This window comes from Centroberyx gerrardi, chromosome 4 (assembly GCF_048128805.1).
Source record: "Centroberyx gerrardi isolate f3 chromosome 4, fCenGer3.hap1.cur.20231027, whole genome shotgun sequence".
NCBI classification, from domain to species: Eukaryota; Metazoa; Chordata; class Actinopteri; order Beryciformes; family Berycidae; genus Centroberyx; species Centroberyx gerrardi.
In genome coordinates, this window is record NC_136000.1 from 24,288,175 (window position 1) to 24,303,541 (window position 15,367).

The following is a 15,367-nucleotide window of genomic DNA, read 5'->3' on the forward strand; positions in this document are numbered from 1 at the left end:
TAAGGACAGTAAGATTACTGCTATTCTTCTATTAACTGGGGAACATCTGAGGGCTGTTGGTCTAAAGCAAGTAACCACCAGCACAAAGCAGCCTTGGAACAGGGTGAATGGATGTGTTGGTTGTACAACAATGTCACCACAATGCAAGGGGCAATGCAGCGAGGCAGCTGACTAGAGAGGAAATCCAATGGTACCACTGAAAAACAGCAATCTCTTGCATGAGCAAAGGATACATACATTTGAATGAAATGTAGCTGAGGAGGTAAGCAACCTCTGCATCAGGAAATATATCACAAACCTGCTCTTTAATACTCTGCATGATGGAGTATTTGATTAGAGGTGAATAGGTCTCAAGGTTCGGTGCTCTTATCAAATGAACAAATGGAACTTGAAAAGTGTGTGTGTGTGTGTGTGTGTGTTGTGTCGGCGTGCACACTTCCAAGTGCCTACACAACACATTTGCGCGCTCTGAGCAGGAAGGACAGAACACTTTATCACGTGAAAAACGTTGAAATCCTAAAGCGGAACCCAGCAGGAGAGAAGCAAAAATAAAACAGATGAGGGAGCTGTTCCATTTGTCCAATTTATCTAAAACCGCTAGGCTATATCAGAATTCAAGTACTTTTAAATTGGCTCGATGATAAAGTCGGAGGGAACACGGAGCGAGAGACAAGGATCGTGCCAGGGAAGAGGTCTTTGGAGCTCAATGCAGTTAATATGCCTCGGGCCTTCTGCCAGCCAGGAGAGCTCCACATGCACAGTCCACTGCCCACCCTGGAGTGGAAGCCTTAATGGTGGCGACGCCAAGCCCTCTCTGCAAGGCTTAGAGAGCCCGCCACCTTCAGTGGCATTATTACAGAAGTCAAGTCTTAAGGGAGAATTAATTACAGGACGCGAGGGGTACAGCGTGAGAATGCTAAAGGCTGCCGCGTTTTTCTGAAACGGACTGATCACGTTTGGTGGTATGACTGCGGAGACCCTGGTACAGCCATGTTCTCGCTCTGCAGGATAAAGATAAGGCGCTTCTCCTCGTTTCTCCTCCGCATTCTGATCCACTGGAAGCGTAGCATGCCCTATAGCTTCCCAATATACTATAAAAACAGGACGATTTCTCCCCCGAGGTTCGCATGAATTAGTAATGGCTTTTTATTACGGTCCCCGCAAAAAGTATACACTCTTAGCCGTAATCGTTCATGAAGGAAAAGTCCATTTGTTGCACGGTAACGGCATTACTGGCATTACACACTGCCATTATTTCTGACAACCTGCCAGGTTACGGTGACAGCAGACTGCATCAACTTTACTGCCACCTCGGAGAGGTTAGCGCCGAGGCAAGAAACAGAAAGGCTTGCAAAACCGAGGCGAGCCATAACTCGATCTCAAAATCAATACGTCTCATCGTCGTATTTCTCTGCGTCATGACAGAACCCACTGAGAGAAGGAGAAGTTTAACAATTAAAGCAACTTCGCAGAACTTAATTTATCCGACAGTGAAGGCGATTCTCTGCCCGGGCCGCCTAATGCATCTGCACACCGTGGAGGAGCTGATTGGTAGCAATGTTCGGAAAACTGTGAAAAATATGACAATTCATTTTGTGATATAGACCTATGAGTTTGAGGCTTATTCCCTCTTCAATTCGCGGGCTCTATCAGACAACAGTTTACTTTCTCATGGCAATGGTTATTACCACAGTGATACAGAGAAAGGCTCATATTGAATTGGAAGCGCAGCACTTGGAGAGATTAAAGGATCAATTCCATTGAGTATTCCATAAATTGGACTCCATTTTTCATTTTATTCATTATACAGCAGAAAAGGCATTCCACACCTTGGAGTCAAACATCTACACCTGAATAAACTCAGCTCCTTGGTAAAAAATGAACTCCCCGGGCTTTTCTATTAAGTCTTCCCTATTACTTTTTAAAATTTGAAATGAATCTTTGCTTTTTCTGAGTATGCTTTTCAAATTGAGCTCTAGGCAATGCGAGGTTAATTGCGCTATCTACAGTCACACAAAATTTTCTCCAGTGTAACGTTTCAATCTAGTCATACCGATGTACATGTGAGTTTAAGTAAGTTGAATCCTCCAAAACGCATCAATCGTAGCACCCTGACTTTAGGATGAAAATGATTTAACTGGCAAATGTTGACAGTCTCAAGAGCAAAAGTGGCGGTGGATAAACTGTTATCCTTCAGTATGCATAAGGTCCAGTTTTACTGATTGAAAGACTGATGCCACTGGCATTACTGGAGAGTCAAACGGTAAATACACATTATCCAACAGGGTTCACATGGCCCTAGCTGCTATTATAAGTCTACAGGGGACATAAGACGGGCAGGAATGTTATCATCCGCATTCACAGCCACTCCTCTGTTTGCTTATGCATTTTTATTTTCGTTTACATCAATTATTCATGTAATACTTGTTGTCCATCTGTAAGTAATGACCGCTCGAGTGTCAAGAGAGGGACAAGTGGAGTGAATGAAGGACAGACGAGTGGCAGAGAAAGACAAGTAGCGGAGCGAGAGCCAGGAGAGAGGACATCTGAAAGTGGAGTGACAAAAAGAGCAGCGAGGGTGTCAAGAGCGGGAGAGAGAGAGACTGACAGAGACAGAGAGTGAGTGACTGCGGACGCGTTTGTTTCTCGGAGATGGCCATTAGCCAAGATGGATGTCCTTGAACCCGGGTCTGCGCCAACAGGTATCTCTCGCTAACAGACCGCCCCTCCACTGGTAATTACACAGGAAGGTCTACAGCAGGTGGCACAGGGCTGAGCACAATTTACATAAATCTGCATGTGTCACTAGGCCTGGCTGCAGCCTCTGGCACACTGTGTGAAATCATGCTCACACTCAGCAGACGATTTGTTCAAATTTAACAAAATGGATGGCGGAAAGGTAAATTGGTGATTTTCTGAAATCTATAGATAATGGGGAACGCGTTGAATTATTTGGGCTAACAAATGACATTCCCTCTCCCTGTGTGTGTGCACACTCATACACACACACACGCACACACACAGTAACTGCAGAAACACTAACTTGGTCATGTAGGTATGTACTTTACATACACACATAATCACACTCACAAAGCACATGGACTCCTTCTCGGTTTGCTGTTGTGCAACTAGTAGATGCAGTGAGTACAGGCTGTCAGCAGTCGCTGACACAGCGGTCCAATCAAGCACCTTTCAAGAGAAATACTAAAATGTATAATTTGCCTTATTATTTTCCTTTGTAGTTTCCCTTTATATGTTGTTTTTCATTGCGCTTCTGTTGTTTTTCAGCATGCTGTACAGCTTCTGAAATCACTGAGGTTTTGTCTGTGCAGGTGGTTTGAGTCTTTAAGAAACTAAAAAATTATCGAAACCCATACAACACATTTGTGTCGCATAGTTAAGTATACATAAACAACAACATATGTATGTGTGCTCCCATCTGTGTGCCTCTCTGAGTTTTCCTCTTTCTGTTAAATCCACTCTTAGCATGCACATGCATATTTATGCCTGTACTATAAGTGTGTGTGTGTGTGTGTGTGTGTGTGTGTGTGTGTGTGTGTGTGTGTGTGTGCACGCACGCACGTGCATGCCCATACTTCTGTCCATGATGTGTGGGCAATGAGACCCCCCATGGTGAGAGGTGTTTCTGCTGACAGGAGCATATTCAAGGTAATGGAACCACTCTGTTGTCCCAGAGCAGTGCACTAAAGCAGAACTGAGCTCTGTCTCCGACTTCACGCACCGCTGAACCTCCAGATGACAAAATGCCTCACTGCCTGACCGAATCAAACACAATAAAACCGAAAAAGAGGGGAGAAAAAGATTGAAGGAGAAAATGCTCAAATTTGTCATATTTTGCTGCCTAGGTAGTAAAGTATGTATTTTCAATTGGAAAAGCTGTCTGTCAGTGGAGTGCCGCTTTTAAAAAAAAAGTTTGTCCTGTAGTAGAACACTCCCATAAGCCATGTGTGACCCTTCAGCCATGAAACAAGTAAACCTGTACTTTTTATGTAGATACTGCACACCTAGTGGATGTCACTGGAGCAGGTAATGCAATGCTAACATTGGCCAGTGTAGCCTTGTCATGTGGAGAAAAACACAGCGGAATTACTAAATATATAAAGAAGTGGGTGGCTGAATAAGTAAATAAATCAATAAATAAATGAGGGGTGGGGAAAGAAAAGAAGTTCCACATGAAATGACTGACTGCATTAATCAACTATTAATTATGCCCCATATGAGTTTACACATTTTCACAGTATTTCATCATATTTTACAAATAAAATAAGAGGTGAGTGCAAAAGTGAATGAATTATTGAACGAATAATTGAGTGAACGCTCTGTCGCGCAACTAGTTGACTGCACCTTGTCAATCTCTATGGGGAGACATGCCTGCAGGCATAACTCACATCCCCAGAGGAGCACACTGTTAGCTACTGCAGCAGACATGACTGCTGACCTCTGTGGAGAGGGAGCGGAGCTGTGCAGATAGGCATTACCGCTGAGTCCCGGAGGAGCGGACTGGACCAATAAGCTGTGGCAGCAATATGAAGTTAAGATTGGACCACTGTGGCCCCCGAGTCTCGCATTGCAGGAGTCCGTGGGGAATCTCACTGGACACTGCAGAGGAGGGAAAAAAAAAGGTGACAAGGCTGCCTCCCCGTTGGCTCAAGACATGGAACTGAGTTTCTATGACGACGACCCCTTGGTCGTGAACCCGGCGACCTTCCTCTCAACTCTATCTTTAAGGGTTTGATCATAAATCTGCGGGAATCAAAACAAACAGTTTTGCATAAGCGGGAAAATAGAGGGAAATGCAAGTCGGAGGCTGTTAAGGACTGAGATCTCCTGAAGGCGAAGTCGACTCTAGCGTGGTAGCTTGTGCGCTGGAACTGAAGAAATTTGAGCAAAATAGTCACAGGCCACAAACATGCACGCACACACACACACACACACACACTTAACTGAGCAGCCCAAAGCTGCCTTCAGGGGAGGAATAAAAGAAGAAAAAAACGAAAGACTTTTGTAAACATCACCCAATCAAGGAGAATAATTCATTTGCAGACACAAATGTTGTTGTTGTTGTTGTTGTTATCATTGTTGCGCAGAGAAGCCACCACTTCTATCTCCTGTTCATAACAAGTATTTGCATGAATTCTAATGACTGCTAGGAACAAAACAGCCCACACACACTGTCACCTCTCCCACTGACCTACAGGAAGCCCGGCTTTGCTCTGCTCAGCTCCCCTGCTTAGGCTGCTATTTAAATCCTCAGGAGCCAGACAGCTAGGCTCAATTTGAATGTTTATATGTGCGTGTACGCCTTTGTGTGTGTGTGCGTGTGTGTGTGGAATGACACAGAGGGGGAGAGAGAGAGAGAGAGAGAGAGAGAGAGAGAGAGAGAGAGAGAGAGAGAGAGAGAGCGGAAGGCAAATTGGGACTCAAAGCAGCCATTGTCAACTCCGTCTGTTTTTGACTGTGTCATCGTAGCTGGTCCCCGTTCAGGATGTAAAACTCACCTTGTGTGAGCGGCTGGCCTTTCTGGAAAGGTCCGCTGTACTCCACCTGGTAATGTTTGACCTGGAAGCCGGGCACACAGCCCTCCTGGCCTCCATCCTCCTGGCCACCTGCATGGACAACCTGCAGCAGACAGGACAAAGTGAAGGTCAGAAGAGGACACATGCGTTCACTCACACACGCACAAGGCACAAAATTCCTATTTAAATAGTAGGTACCTCCTCATTAATCCTAAATGAACAGTGTGAGGTAGCGCAGATATATTTAAAGCAGGCCTCTGTGGATCTTATATGTGGACTGGATGCAGCCATGTTGTCCAGTCTTCAGGTGGGTTTATTTCTGGGAAAACAATGTGTAGCCCTCAAACGATTGACATTGAAAAAAGAAAATACTTGATACCACTGGTGTTCTTCTTGCGATCTCTCACAAGTGTGTGTGTGTGCTTCTACCTTTATAATAGGTGCATTTTCATCTTTATTTTTTAGGAAGTTGCTAACCAAAGCTCAAAAAGTGGGCAGCAATAGATGTTTTGGCCCTGCACTTATCTTATTGGATTTCAGATGATCCTACAATTGTTTTTACTGCCCATCACCAGGTTCAAGATTCTGCCATGGGCATTTTTTTCGAGATTGATTTTTTTCCCATTAAGAACAAGTAGTTAATATTTTGAATCATATTTAATACATGAAAAAATTCAATACTTATTAGACAAGTAAGTTCAAGTCTCCTTTTAAGTTTATTAACCCTAACCTCTAACCCTTCAGAAAAACAATATAAAATAAAAAAAAGGGAAAGTAACTGTCGTCAGGGTCAAAAGCCACTTTGATATCTCTGGTAATTATCACCATTATTTTGTCCTGTCTTTTGTAATGGGGCAGGCTTTCAATGTTGGAAATGGAGACGACAATGATTTAATTTAAGGTTTGATTAAATAAAAACTTGTTCAAAGGCTTCCATTTTTTCTCTCAACACTGTGAAGGCCAAGATGTCATTTGGCTGTTATTTTGATTTTTACAATTCAAATGAAAACAGCTTCAGTAATCTGCAACACTGTGCCTCCTTGACTTTTCCTTGACCCATTTTTTTCTACAAATCACATTTATTCAATTTTGAAATTATGCAGGAAAAACAGCACTTTAACCCCCCTTTTGCAAAGCAATCATCTTTTGAAGGCTGGGCGTTCCCATGGAAACGGACTGGGAAGTTGAAACAGAGACCAAACCTACTGAAAACAGAGATATGGCAGAGCGAAAATAACAACAATATAGCACGTTGTATGTAGGTTGTAGCTATGTGATATGGTAATTCAAAGTTACGCAGGCATGTCGTCTCTTTCAAAATATACAAAAAGTGTTTTTTATTTTCCATTTCACAGTGTGTTATTTTTGACAGTGACCTATTTTCACATGCAGCTGAATTCTTGTCTAACAAAATAAATCATTTCATTCTCTTAAGGCAAATAATATGTAAAGAAATGATTTGATGAACTTAATTTTTAAATAATAGTCACATAAGTGTACAGTGCCTGCAGCGTTAAAGAGGAATAAAACTCATCTAAGTATTCAAGTTATTCGAAGTTATTCCTGTGATCTAGGAGAGTTCAGTCAATATGTATGAAAATAAACAGCTTTCTCTCAAAACCGGTGGCCAAAATCTGAACTTGTGAAGTTAGAGATGGAATGGGAAAAGGCGGCCCAGGTGACTGTCAGCACTTTGGAGGATTTTCTCGGGATAACGGTACATTTTCTGGTCCAGATTTGAAAATATTATTTTCGGGTAAAGCTTGCGTCCTCTGTGGGTCTTCATCAGTCTGCCTTTCACTGTCTGAAGAGCTGGCACTTAACAATGTGATGATACCGTAGGTTCAACGTTAGCTCTGTGGTTCCTGGCATTGGGGAGGAGTTGTTCATTCCCACAAAATGAAGTGGTCCTAGACAACATGAATAAACAATTAAACTGAGTGGTTGTCTCCTGCTTGTTTATTCATCCACTCTATGCACTCTATGAGGAAGGACAAAAACAAGGTCTGCGAGCTTCGTGAACTAGATTTTGAAAAAATAAAAATCAATCTTCATCATCAATCTTCATCGGCGGTGGCTTTGCGGACCTTGGGCGTTCTGGCTGTCGGGTTCTTGGGATGTTCGGGTGGGGCTTTGCCCCGTGCCTCCTGTGGCGCTTGCCGTAGGTGCGGTTGGCTTGTGGGGCGCTTCTCGCGGGCCTTGCGGTCGGGCTGTTCCCGTGGGTGCTCGATGGGGTTTGGATCGGGCGGTTGGGCTGGCTGGTCCGTCGGAGGCGGTGCTCGTCTCTGCGGAGCGGACTCGTCGGCCGGTTGTTGTCTTTGGGGACGGGGGCTGTTCCGTGTGCAGATTTGGCAGGAGGCTGGGGTTTTCTTGCGGCGGTGTGCGCTGCTGTCTTTGTGTGGGGTCTTCGGCTTCTTGGCGGTGTTGTGCGGGGGGTGGCCTTCGCCTCTCGGGGCGGCAGTTGACTGGCGGGTTTTGCGGGGGCGGGTGCTGTCTCTGGTGGATTGGCCGGCGCGGTTGCCTGGTCTGGGTCCTGTCGGGCTTTTGTGGGGGCGGCTTGATCGTGGGGCCCGTGGGGGGTCCGGATGCGCCTGTGTCTGCTGCAGGGGACACGGGGTGGGGCTTCCCCTGGATGTCTCGGGGGCTTGGCGGTTGGAGTGCCTGGGGTCTGCGGGGCTGTCATTGCTGTGCGTGGGGTATTCTTGATGGGCGGGGGGTTTGGGGAGTGGAGCAGTTGTTTGGAGTGGAGGCAGTGGTTTGTGGCATTGTCGGTGTCTTGGCTGTGCCTTTTTTGATTGGTTGGTGCTGCCTTGGCGGGTGGAGTCATTGGTTTCTTTCGGGGGTATGGAGTTTTCTCAGGGGCTCCAAACTTTTAATCTTTTAAGCTTTTGAACTTTTGAATGGCAGTGTATCTCCTTTTTATCGTTTATTTTGTAATTGTGTTTCTTCTTCACGTTCACTTTTATCTGTTTACATCTGTGTTTAGTTGCATGTCTGTTCGTTTTCTAGTTGTATCCATTTATCCCCTGTATTACCTTTTAATCCTTTTTTTGTTATTTTTTATTTATTTATGTTTATTATTCAACTGTTTTATTTATTTGATTGTGGTAAATTCTGCATCATTGTTTTTTGGGGTTTTTATTGTATGTAAAGCACTTTGTAAACTTTGCTTTTAGAAAAGTGCTATACAAATAAAGTTATTATTATTATTATCATCAAGAGCCTTATGTACATTTCCACATTAGCTTGTTCAATTCAATAACTGAAAAAAGTACTGCAGATGAATTATGTTCCTACTCGCAGATGTTTCCGAAAATTCCAGCTAACATTAAAGATATTGCAGGTAAGAGCGTTTTTTAAAAACAGGCAGTAGGTGCAAAGAGCTCAGCATGCAGGGACAGACTAATAACAGTAATAACCAATGCATTATTTTTTGTCAAAATGGATGGATCGGGGGATGAATTGGCTCTAACCAAAGGCAGAGGAAGAGAGAGAGGTTTCATGGAATAAGTTCAAATGTTTCAAAAGGTCAGTAATTAAGCTGTGTCCGAGACTGAACTGAATGGAACTGAATGGAATTACTCACTCACTGTAATTCCAGGAACCGTGTGTGTTACTGTGTGTGTTACTGTGTGTGTTACTGTGTGTGTTACTGTGTGTGTTACTGTGTGAACGGGCGTTGCTGAGGTAGTGTAGGAGGGTATTTCAGGAAGAAACAAGATTTGGGAAACAGCCCACTGGGTTAAGTTTGAATTTATTTTTTGAGTCGACAACACAAAATCAATATGATGCATTCCTTTGTGCTAGTCTGCGGTGCCTAGTGCTGGACCTGTCACCCTCCAGACAAATATAGATTAATAAAACAGTCAAAAGTTTAAAAGACTGCTGAAACACAAAATGGAACATTTTCTGTCTTTGAAGGAAACAACCAGGTTGTTGCACATGATTTCTATGTCTTTCTCTATTCTTTTAGAAATTATTAGTTACAGTTGCCGATATACAAGAACTGATGTGATTGTGGGCCCACAACACCTCCAGAAGGCTCAACAGTAGTTTCGGCATTAGCTGAGCTTTCTTTCTTATACTTTCCGTTGGAAAAAAAACAACCACAAAACAAACAAACTGTAAGCAGTAAATCCAGCTTTATGACTCGTGCAGGTGGACATATCTGCATTCGTTTATCCTGCCTGTTAACTGCAAATGTTGATACAGATGCTACAGATATTACAGCCCCGGAACGGAGATATTTTATGATTTAGTAAACCCAACAAACCCAAATGAATTTCTGAAGACAACCCGCCCCACCTCCCCCTCCAGTATGTAGGTCAGCTCAACATTTGTGTGCAGAGAAACGATTAGTGAAACACTACAAGGAAGCAGAGAGAAAAGAGGCGGGGGGGGATCCATTGATCATCAATACATCAGCCCAGCATTGTGAGCAGGCTCCCATACTGGATTGAGATCAGACAGAAGGAGGCCAGTGCAGTGTGGGAAAAGGAGGGGGGGAGAGATGTTAGATGGAGGGGTTTCATGCCTCAGTGGGCAAGGCGGTCAGATTCAAATATCTGTCAGAAATACCATCTACTTTACTCTCCCCCTTTTCCAGTGAGCATGTCCTCATGTAAAATAAATGCTGCCTTTTGATGGGCATTAAATAAACAGACACTGAAAACTGAACGAAGCGTGAGAACTCAGCATCTACAGTGAATATTCAGGCTTTCGCACAAAGTCGAGAGACTATCTGGGATGTCGAAGGATTATCCTCACACAGTAGGACATTGGCCCAAGTGGCCACACACCATACAGTATGGCAGACAGTGGTGATTAGTGGTGATTAGGTATCTGCCAAATGTGCCATCTGACACCAGTGTCAAGTCAACCAGTGACCACCCACCTGCTCCTGCTATCTGTTGACCCTCCTCTGATACCTCCCACTCAGATATCATGACTGCTTTAATGTGGAAAATGCTGATTGGAGATGTTGTCTATAGCCCGGATTCAGACCATACTTATTTCATCTCATTGGTACAAGCTTGCATCAGAGAACTGGCATTAAGACATTATTCAGCAAAGACATCATAGTGAAAGGCCACTAAGTATCATTTTCATCCAGACAGGAAGAATTAACGTTTCAAGGATTGTTACCAAGATCAATACAGGATTCATCAATTACACATAATACTGATTCTGTCTCTCTCGCCCTGGCACACAAGAGCAATAAAAAAATCACCCAAAACTGTCTTCTATTTCAAAGTGCTGTTTCAGTGCTTGACTGGCAGAAGGACTAAAAATACAACGCTGAAGGACAATGGTGCAAAGGCCCATTTATGTCCCCAGAGTGTTTAATAGTAATTATGATTTTCTCAATATCGTATGAGCTCAAGTATCCCTTTTGCAAGCTAGTTAGATATTAGTTCATTAGTTAAATACAGTTGAGTGTTCATTACTATTCCACTTGCGTTTATTTGGAACTGATGAAAAAGGGAAGAGGAAAATAGCTTCCTCCTTATCATTTCCAAAAGTCTAATTTTTGTTCAGCAGTTAAGGGGCAAACAACCTTCATTCCAGATCAGATTGACATTCATGATCACATGAAATCATTCAATGGGTTTAGAATTATGTGAACGATCACATAAATGACCAAATAAGAAATAAAGAAAACATCAAAGTGGGAGTTACAAGGTTTTCACACAGCAGCAGCAGCAGCATCCAGACTGTCTATGGAGATTTGCCTGCATGAGGAACAAGCTTTGGCAGACGTTCAGCCATAGAGGTCATTACATGTAATGTCCCTGCTAAGTAATCACGGCACCCAGGGGACTTACTGCTTTTCCTGCCGGTGTCAAAATGTTAATTCAATTCTATCACAAGGTTCCCTGACAAGGCTGAATACAATGCTTGTTGGTCCATAAACTCAATCAGATTGACTGGAGGGCCAGGAGCCTGTCAGCATAGCGGGGGTACATGTTACACAAATGGATGTGCATGACAACACATGCATATGCAGAGAGAGACATAAGCATGTACATGCATAAACAAATGCACGGGCGGAACACACACACTCAAAACACACATCCACACAAACACATACTACACAAGCAAACGCACACACACACTAAACACGTCCCTTAGCAGGACACAAACAACGTGAATGCCTGTTTGAATGTCCATTTAAGGGGAAATAATACAACCCAGTCCCAGTGAGTCACAGTGGGACAGCGAAATCATTAAGGCAGAGTGATGACGATGACAATGTTGTCATCACACGCTACCATTAACATGGGCTAAATTCTCCGTCAGGGAGCCATTTAAGAATGTTCTGGAGACATGAAGGTTGTATCAAGGTTGTATCATTTAAGATTGACACAAATACACAGACAAGTACAAAGACACAAAAGCTTTTTATCTATCTGCTGGTCTGAAAATGACTCTTTCCACAGAAAATAATTAGTTACAAGGTTCCCACGGGCCTTGAAAATCCTTGAAAGTTTATAGATTTGAGGAAAATAAAATAAGGCCTCAAAAGTTTTTGAAAATGAATGGATGGCCTTCTCTCTGTCCTAGGATCAACACTTAACATCCTGAGCAAAACCCTGTGATGGATATTTGTGTTGATATAGTAGCAGTTTTAAAATACATTTCACCATGATTTCCTGACTTGACAGGACCTTGAAAGTCATTGAAAAGTCCTTGAATTTGATGTCGAGTGTGGGAACCCTGGAATTAGAAATGTAATCTAAAAAGACGAGATTATGTGTGGAGCTGATTTTACAAAAGACGATATATTACAAAACTTATGGGTTGTCTGTGTGTGTGCGTGTGTGTATGCATGTGTGTCTTTGTGTGTGTGCATGTGTCTTTGTGTGTGTGCACACCTGTATTCATGCTTATGTATAGATGTGAAAATGAAATGAAAGGATTGGATTCATATATCGCTTAAAGCCAACTGGCTGTTGTATGTGTGGTAGGATTTGAATTATCAGGGCATAAGGATTAGTGTGTAATGAATACAAACATGCACATCTGTTTCCAGGTAAACAGAACACGAGCGTATGCGCGCCCATCGGTCCCGATTCGCACCTTGACTTTTAAGCATCGCACAGCGGCGCTTAACACTTGCAGTGATGAAGATATAAATAAAGGCGTGTCCACCTTCACATTACGATGCATGGATCCCGACTGATTTCCAATTGTATGCTCCTTTCTTTGCGCATCCAAAACCCTGCAATGTGTCTGGCACTCCCATTAGTTTCAAGATGTAAAACAAGAAACCTTCATACCAATAAACACCATAAACATCCATTTAGCACGATAAGAATTGTTGAGTCACAAAAACATTGAAGGAAACGAATTAAGCTGTGCAACGCTGTTGGCCTCTAAACATTTGGAATGTTATTTAAACCAATTTGCCGACTCAAGACACATCCTGCCACTTATGTGCTCGACTTTTACAGGGTTCAACAAAGGAGATGGGTGTACCAGGCCGCACGGAGGGTGCCAACAAGTCATTTAAATGTGCCGAGTTTGATAGATACCCAGTGTGCTCAGTGTTTGTGCATGGGTAAGGCCGCGATCGTTGACCTGTAACAATGATTAGCAGAGCCAGATCACACAGCCGACATCTATCCTGTGGTTGAGGTAACATGTGCCCTTTCCATCCCGGTGACAGGTGCAGCTCTTGCATAATGGCAGCCATGTGCAGAGCAAACGCACCAAACAATACACTGGCCAGACACTGAGGGACAGATTCATCATGTTGTTTTCCAGAACTCTACACAGTCTACTACTAGGACAACTTTACGATGTCCTACTACTAGTGGTGGGCCCCAGATTTGTCAGTGGAACTGCCGTCTGTCTGCAAACACGCACACACACACGCCAAACACACAAACACAGACACACACGCACATGCACACACATGTGTAGCACGCACATCACCTCTCCCTGAACTTCAAACTCTAGGTTTTCTCCTGAGGCGTCCAATGAGGAACACTAATTGATTCTGTACGTTTCAGCCTCAGTATCTTGCCTGTTTGATGTCTCTGTGAAGCCATCATTGTTTTGCAGTGATGGGCTCAGTGTGACTTCGCCAGAGCAGAACGCTACATGGAAGGATTACTATGGTCCGTTCTAGGGGAAACAAAGAGCCTTGGGTGCACAAAAACAATATCCGTCCAGCAGACGCAATTATCATGTTCAAGCAATGGTAGACCCGCAGCAAATTGTGCATTGTGCAGCAACTTAATGAGACGATCGACACACAGCCAAAGAGATAAACAAATCTGTAAGCATTTACAGGGATGGGTGGATGGAAAGAGAGAAAGTGAAAGAAAGAGCAGTGAAACAATCAAACAGACTCTAAATAGCCAGGTAATACAGAAGCCAGGTAATACAGAAGATAGTGTCAGCACAGGATGAATTGGATCCGGACCCTTGGTAGGACAGAAATACCCTTGGGCAGACACACAAGTCCACTAGGCAGGGCAAGACCTATTTACATGCAGATCCGGTTTTCACCTTTAAGTATGACTTATGCATAATATAAGAGATAATACAATACAAATTCCTTCAAATGTGTGTGTGTGTGTGGGCGAGTGGGGGGGGGGAGGGGGGTGGAGATGGCATCATATAGATCTGTTTGCATGGTGGAGAAGTAAACACAGCTACCTATTGACAAGCACTTGGAGGGCAGGTCTTTAGGTTTGTGTTAGCTCTCGAAGTGCAGCTGAGGAATGCTCAATTGAGTGAAAAGATCCATACACTTTACCTCCAGCATTGAAAGCATGCTATTCCACTGGAGGTTCTGTTCCTAACATTAAAGGGATAATTCGGGAAGGAAACCAAGACAAGACAATGCCAATACAATTTGCGCCAGCTGCACGTCGGCAGCGATCAGCAGCCTACGTTTGTGTCCACACTGGTTCTGGTTTTGTTGACATTTAGCGTCAAAATTCTCAAGCATAAATTGAAATACATCATTGATATGGGTAAGTATGTCTTATTTTGTTTATTTTTCCTCTCAAATATTGATATACATATACATTATCAATACTAAAGTCAGTGAATACTTAAACTTGATCTTGAAGGCAAGTAACCATGGATGGAACGTGACAAACTTGCTCCTGCATACAACAAAATCAGCAGTGCTTTCACATGGAGTTGCATAGCCTACCATTCAAATGCATTTATTTTACTGAAGGAAGGGCTATATCAGTGACTTTTCAGGATAGGAAAAATTAGACTGCAAACACTACCACAAAAATTTAATTAAAAGTTAAAATTGATATAAAAGTATATATAGGAATGTTCACTCATCAGTCCGTGATGAATATGTGTAATTGAAACCGAAAGGAATATGGAAAAGTAACCAGTTTTCCAAAGGTGACCATGGAGAGATGGGATCATGAGCTGTTGCCTGGTTGGTAGAGGAAATCCATCACAATACTGGTATGCAAATGGCTTAAAAGCCTATGCAATGTGTAGGGATGGGAATTGATAAGATTTTATTGATACCAATGCCATTATCGATTCTGCTTATTGGTCCGGTTCTTTATTGATTCCCTTATTGATTCCCGATCAATTTTCTGTGTGAAAAAAAAAGTAGGCCTACACAGGTTTTCAGCGTCAACGCAGCTGTTTTGTTATCTCTTGAGTCTGAACACAGTGTAGAGTGTCTGCCTAATAACATTTGAACATGTTAAAATAAATTACAATGCTCCCTTTCTTAAAATGATATCACTTGGAAAACAAATAAGATGGTTAGATGGTTACCCTAAGATGTTTCAACTTATTGCTGGTGTTTCCACCCTAGGCTGCGTTCACACATAGCG

At 43.1% G+C, this 15,367-nt stretch overlaps 1 protein-coding gene across 1 annotated transcript in view; it reads right to left on the bottom strand.

The window, feature by feature from the left end:
* The window catches only part of cdh13 (cadherin 13, H-cadherin (heart)), a 221,948-nt gene extending 216,120 nt beyond the window's left edge, over positions 1-5,828 (bottom strand). Inside the window, exons 1-2 of the mRNA XM_078283279.1 lie at positions 5,736-5,828; positions 5,520-5,640 (exon numbers count right to left, since the gene is read on the bottom strand). Of these exons, the coding sequence (XP_078139405.1) occupies positions 5,520-5,640; positions 5,736-5,828 (214 nt within the window). The remainder of the gene's footprint in view (positions 1-5,519; positions 5,641-5,735) is intronic.
* Between the last annotated feature and the right edge of the window lie 9,539 nt (positions 5,829-15,367).